The sequence below is a fragment of the Lathyrus oleraceus genome, chromosome 2, assembly GCF_024323335.1.
Source record: "Lathyrus oleraceus cultivar Zhongwan6 chromosome 2, CAAS_Psat_ZW6_1.0, whole genome shotgun sequence".
NCBI lineage: Eukaryota > Viridiplantae > Streptophyta > Magnoliopsida > Fabales > Fabaceae > Lathyrus > Lathyrus oleraceus.
In genome coordinates, this window is record NC_066580.1 from 428918080 (window position 1) to 428924990 (window position 6911).

At 36.5% G+C, this 6911-nt stretch overlaps 1 protein-coding gene across 1 annotated transcript; it reads right to left on the bottom strand.

The window, feature by feature from the left end:
- Positions 1-539: 539 nt before the first annotated feature.
- On the bottom strand, positions 540-4914 carry LOC127119950 (subtilisin-like serine-protease S). Its single transcript, XM_051050322.1, has 11 exons — positions 4569-4914; positions 4385-4482; positions 4196-4293; positions 3941-4099; positions 3562-3673; positions 2922-3450; positions 2602-2696; positions 2260-2502; positions 2060-2174; positions 1777-1966; positions 540-1532 (listed from the first exon to the last, which is right to left on the bottom strand). The coding sequence occupies exons 1-11, from the start codon at positions 4659-4661 to the stop codon at positions 970-972; spliced, it is 2295 nt and encodes a 764-aa protein (XP_050906279.1). The 5' UTR covers positions 4662-4914; the 3' UTR covers positions 540-969.
- Between the last annotated feature and the right edge of the window lie 1997 nt (positions 4915-6911).

Sequence of the window (6911 nt, forward strand, 5' to 3'; positions counted from 1 at the left end):
AGGTGGAAGTGAATACCGTCAATTGAGGCGGAAGTATTTGCAGCTGGAGGATGATGGGTTCGCGATAGGTAAAGAGCTAAAAGAGGCTGAAGATCAGGTGAAGACCCTTGAGGAGGAGAAGATTGCGTTGCTGGATCAACTCGTTGTAATGGAAGGTCTCGTTAATCCAACGGAGATTCACTTGTAGTGATTGCAATTGATCTTCTGATCGTGACACCTACATGCTGTTATATATGTAATGCCTATAATGAAGTCAATGTTTGCCTCCTTTTGTGAAGGGCTTTAGAAATTTGATGGATTAGAATCATCTGTAATGATTTTAGAAGTGAAATGCTGAAGCTCACTAATATCTAAAATGCCGTTTGAATACATCACACTGATTATCTTAGTTATAGCATATTGTTCATATTTCTTGTTCACCATCTGGATTCCTATGTTTACTATGAATTGTGATATACTGTTTTATAAAGTATCAACAAGTTGTCACTGGACAGTGAACTTTGGGGTTTGCAGACATATAATTAATACATTCATAGCGATTAATACATCTTTAAATGTGGTAACTTTTTATTATATTTGGAACCCAAAAAAGTTGTAGACAATTTCTTATATTTAATAGGTAAAATGTTACAATAGTGACCAAACTATTTTAACTTCCCAGCTCCCAGACACAAGTATACATTTCTGTTACTGACTAACCTACAATAATACCAATAACACTACATAACAGTGTTCTCTGTTGTAACAACTGACAAATAGTGATAAAGTATCCTGAAGGGATCGAGATATATTCTCTTTGAATTTTGTTTGGTATCACTTGCTTCTCCAAACATGTAGCTGTAACTTAGGTTTATAAATTATCATTTAGATTGTTCGGGACATGAGTACGAGTGTACGACTGCTTGTTCTTGTAGCGACCATGGGAGTCTCACAGCTCCTAAGCTAATATGTACATATTTACAAGTGTTGCTATCTGACCAGCCCAAGGCTCGCTGTTGCAACCTTTACAACTAAAGGACTGGTGACCTTTGACATTCTGTTACTCCATGTTAACAACCCAAATGCATAGCCCTTTAAGGGAGCAATCACTTTGAAATTCACAGTGAACTTGATCTTCTGCCCTGTTCTTGTGAATGCTAACCGATTTGGTACAACAGTAACATTAACTCCGTCTGGAGACAGCACTTCAGCTTCATAGATACTTCTTGCTTTTCCAACATTAGTCACAACCCGAGTCGCCGAAAAGCTGTCTTCAAGATTGGGGACCGTAATAGATGGATAGTTGAGGTTAGATGGTGTTTTGAATGCCCCAGCGCATGTGCTGTTGTCTCTTGTAACGAGGTGGAGTGACTTCTCATCGTAACCAATTGAACATAGGAATGCCACAAAATCTTCTGGCTGTGAATCATATACAAGACCAGGATCTAGAACTCTTGCAGGGTTCACAAACCCTGATCCATAATCAAATGCATCAGCCATTCTTCTATCAGGATCCGCTCTAATCGGTTTGTTTTGCTTATCCACAATTGTTGCTGCATATTAAATTTATGATTAGTTCCCTATGTTTGGATAGTAATTTGTGAGTCTTGTGCACTGTAAGGTCTATCTATGCAATGAACTTCCATTAGTGCTCCCAGGATCTAGATTTTTGAGGCATTAAATAGAAGACCAAATTTAACTAGTAGGAAGATTTATTTTAATGTTTGATTAAGAAGAATCTCAACAAGCCACATAGAGTAATATAAGATCTAGATAATTATATATAGGTAGTTATACCAGTAGTCATGATGGCAGATTTGATAGCAGACGGAGACCATGAAGGATGTGCAGCTTTGATTAAGGCTGCAATTCCAGTTACATGAGGACAAGACATAGAAGTTCCTGATAGAATATTGAACTTCATGTTTCCAGCTGCTGCTGGAGACCATGCTGCCAGGATGTTTAACCCTGGAGCCAAAACATCGGGCTACATAGTAGTACAACAAGAAATCATCAAGGGTTAAGTTGAGAAAAAATAAGGCATTTTATGAACTCGATGGTTAATAAATGAGAATATAACCTTCAAAATTTCGGGGGTTAAGGAATTGGGGCCTTTGGAAGAAAATGCTGTCGCACGCGGTGCAGGCTGAACTCCTACTACTGTCTTGGCCCTGGAAATCCTAGATATAGGCATGCTGTTCACCATTATACTATACATGGTTAGAGAATGGAGATAGAAGATATCAAAATGTGTATTTAATCAAATATAAAACAACAAACCTTGTGCTATTGATATATGATAGAATCTTCTCTCCCGTTTTCGCTCGAACAATAGCTGAAGGTATGACAAATGGGATGGCAACTTCTTGGTCTGTTTCATCAATAAGTATCATCCCAACTCCACCTGCCTCTTTGACTACCCTACTTTTTTCCAATTTTGACGCCATTGAACCTCCGTCGTGTCTACACACCAGAACCTTCCCTTTGGTCTTGGTCTTGTTTAATGAGCTATCCAAACAGTAACTGTAGAAAAGTAGAAAAGAGGACAACACTTAACTTTGAAAGCCATCCATTTGCATTGATATTTAGGAAACTCTAGCTTCGAAGTACCTTGTGCTTCACCTGGATTGATAAGGAGTAAAATATCCTGCAAAGGCTTCAGATGCAGGAATTGTTCTTCTGGAGGCATTCATTTCCAGTAGACTGAGACTGTCACCCTAAGGCAGATATAGAGAACTGTTAGAACAACAACAACCATGGTTCAAAAGATAACAGATGCAAAAAGCGCAAACAAAAAACACACAAGATGTCAAAATTTGATTACAAAGTTTGGCCAATTGTGCTTACGTCTCAGTCTGCAAGCGTTATTGCAGTGTCTTTCTATAATCCAACCCTAGAGTTACATATTAGAATTTATGCTTAAATACCATATCTGTGTTTACCTTGATGTTAACACCATTTCCTAATATGATATCAGAGGTGAAATCCCTATCTGTTGAGCCAGCAGCAACAGTGATGATCCATGGTGCGAGGTTTGTTGCAGAGCCAGGAGTTCCTTCATTTCCAGCGGATGCTACTACAAGAACTCCATGTCTAGCAGCATGGAAAGACGCCACAGATATGGCATCATTGAAATAGTCACCTTGAGGAGATTGAGGACCAAGAGATAGTGATATAATGTGAACACCATCTCTTATGGCATCATCAAAGGCAGCTAACAAGTCCACATCATAGCAACCTGAATTCCAACATGTTTTGTAAACAGCAATTCTAGCCATAGGTGCACCTCCCCTAGCTTTTCCTGCTGCCAAACCCTTATAGTTCATATCTGCGACGTATCGTCCTGCTGCTGTGGAAGCTGTATGGCTCCCATGACCGGCGCTGTCTCTTGCAGATCTGAAGGAGACTTTTTTGTCTGACCCTTCTTCTGCTTCATATCCACTCATATAGTATCTTGCTCCTATCACTTTCCTGAAGTTTACCATCAATTTTTAACCAATGAAGATGGTCCAACTTGAACCTAATAATGCATATGAAGTAAAAAAAATCATTAAGTGATGAGCATGTGATTCAATCAGAAACCTGTTACAAGATGAAGCATTGAATGCTTCTCCTATTTGACAACGGCCTTTCCATCTGCGTGGAACTGGTGGCATGTCAGTGTCTCTAAAGCTTGGGGATTCTGGCCAAATTCCTGTGCAAATAATGGTAAGTGATTATGACTAAAACCTGTTAGTCATGCTTTTCTTTTACTGCTATTCATAAAAGTAAAGGGATAAATATGTACTTCTGCTTCTAAAGCATTAAATAAAGTGTGTAAATACTTGTGAAAACCGACTAATAAATGTTTTCATAAGACTTCTAAGAAAAGGTACATGTTGTACGTGAGAATGAAGGGATAGTTAGTTACATAGAAGTTATCAAAAAGGTACCACCTTACTGTAAAAGTGAGACTTCTCACCTGTATCAATGATACCAATAATAACATTTTCTTGGTTTTTGTTTGAGTACCCCATATTCTCCATGGTTTCATCATCCAAAAGTCCCATGAAATCCCATGAATGAGTAGTGTGCAACATTCTTTTAGAATTGGGGAACACAGAAACCACTCCTTCCATTTCTGATGAAATTCAAACCAAATAACTAAATAAATGATAAAAAAAATGATAGGATCCTTTAAACATTGAAGCTTAAGGAAGATGAAAGTTTCACTGACTTGAAATTTGGTAAGCCTGTTCTTCTGTCAGCTTTGCTGCAAAGCCTTTGAAACCATGTTTGTAGCTATAAATATGTGAAGCTTTTGCTTGTTCAATACTGTTACATAAAAAAGGTAAAATCACATATCTGAAACGACATAGAAAAAGGGATATTCCAGATGAATAAAACTACAAGCATTAATTCTTACCTTCCCCTATTAACTTCCACAAGCATTTGATGATTCTGCTTCAGAATATTATCCTGATCTTGATCGTTACTTTTGCTTCCCATGTAGACGACATAAACCTGTCAGTTCCATTGAATTCAGATTCCATAACTTGCATTTAAGATAACCCAAAGGGAAAATATATATACTTTGTGAAATTCCATACCTTGGCAGAAAAGCAAAAGGTGGAATTTGCAACAAGTACTGCAAGAAACAGATTAAAGAAGGCAAAACTTCTTTGCCATGTAAAAGAAAGCATTGTCACAAGGTTCTATAAATTAAAAGAAGTTAGAAGAAGAATCTTGGTTGCAGTTGTTGTATAAAAACGTTGGTGTTTTGTTTTGTCTTAATAGAATGAAATTAGTTAGTTATATATAACAAGAAAAAGAATGGAAAAACGTGGAGTAGTGGGAGTAAAGGAAAGTAGTAATGGGAAAAAGACTAAGATGAAGACAGAGAGAGAAAGAGAAAGAGAAAGAGAGTGAGTGTTGCTTTTGGAACAAGTAAAAGGAACCGCAAAAGAGTCCATATTTGTATGAAACCGTTATATCTTTAAAGCAATGTAATGTTATATGAGACTCTCAAACACTCAATCATTTTATAACCTCCACTAGACGGTTCAATCAGTTACTGTTTGATTATTTTGGCAGTTTTGTAGGTTTTTAAAACATTAATCTTATTAATTAATAATGAATTGTTGATTTGTTCCAGTGTGATGATGTGTTTATGAAGTTTTATATACTATGATACATCATACATGTGATGAGCAAATGTATATTTGTCCAAACAATGAGATTGATTCCACTGCCTCTCTTACCATTGACAGTGAAATAGCGTATGGTTGTCACTAAATGTAGCAATTGCACTTGTCAAAGATGGTTAGGTCTCCTGGTCATACATAAATTGCAGCTATGATTTGGATGTTAGATAGAAATTCGATTGATGGTTTATACGTGAATTTCATTATAATTCTACAATGATACTGACGGTTCTTTTCTAAACTTACATTGAAATGTTTCTTCTAATGTTAAGTAAAATTTGGATTTTATGACTTTTTAATTGGTGTTCCTAGTTAAATCTTATTTGGTAAAAAGGATTTGTATTTGTTAGTAAAATAAGACCTCATTATGTTTTAAATTTTTTAAAATTTTAAATTTTCAAAATCAAAATTAATTTTAAAAATAAATATTTATGATAAATATATATTAGGTCTGTGAAATAATTCATATATTATTAAGTTTATAATATATTTGGTTAATAGTAATTTTTATAATAGCGGTTAAAAGTGATGGTTGTCAATGTATGTTGGAGTGGTGATTCCTGATCGTTAGAGTGGTGATTCCGGGTCGTTAGAGTGGTGGTAGTCGACAACGGTTAGTGATGATAATCAATAGTGGTTGGAGATGGTCAAAGTGGTGGTTTAGTGGTTCTGGGTGGTGGTAACGGGCGGTCAGATTGATGATCAAAGTTGGATAGAGTGGTCATCGACGATCGCTGGAGTGATGGTCAATGTAATGGATGACAATATTTGATTATTGAAATATGTCTTAAAACATTCAATGAGAAAAGAGAGGAAAAACATGTTTCATGGACAACCAATTTTTCTATTAAGATGTGGCAACAATATGAGCGATATCGTAACATATAGGAGTTTGTTGGCGATAGAGGTCGTCTGACTAATGGTGGTGGGGTCCTCTTCTCTGATATCTGATTGGCAATGGCTCCGACTGATCAGCGACGACGATTGCGATGTGGCGACGCAGTAGAGTCTGACAGCGATAGAGGTCCTCTGATTGGTGGTGGCGGTCGGTCGTCCGACAACGACAAAGGTCAACTGACTGGTGACATCGACGATGGCAGGTGACCGGACGGTAACGAGTCAAAGGTCGGGTAATGGCGATAGTTCAAATGAGTGTCATTTTTTTACAAGCTTATTTACGGACATATTTATCAATGGGTCATATCATCATAAGATAGTAATCCTAATCATAAACAAATGGTAGAAATTTTTTAAGACTATATTCTTGTGGTTTGACATTCTTTTGGGTTATAAAGGAATTTGAGAAACACTTCAAATATCTTGAGAGTTGAGAGTTTGAGAGATTCAAAAACACTTAGGTAGGTAGAACATAGAGTTTAGTTTGTGAACTCCAAAGACTTTTTTTTAATTCGTATTGTAATCTCTTTGAATAAATTTTGAAGCATAGTGAATCGAAATTTTTTTATTTCCCTCACACACTCGTTTGATTGAATTAGGTAAACAATATTCTTTGTGTTGTGGACTACGATATTTGTGTTGCTTGAAACTATTGGTTGGTTGTCAGTGTTGTTTAGTCTCACAAATCAAAGTCTTAGTGTGTTTCAATTTTGACTCATTTTATTAGTTTTTCACAATATTAGTGGTTGGTGGCGATCAAATAGTAGTAGAGGTGTTTGTGGTGCGGTTTGGATGAGTTTTGAGAAAAAAAATCATCCGATTTAAAGAAAAAATTTACTCGTGGTTCGGTTT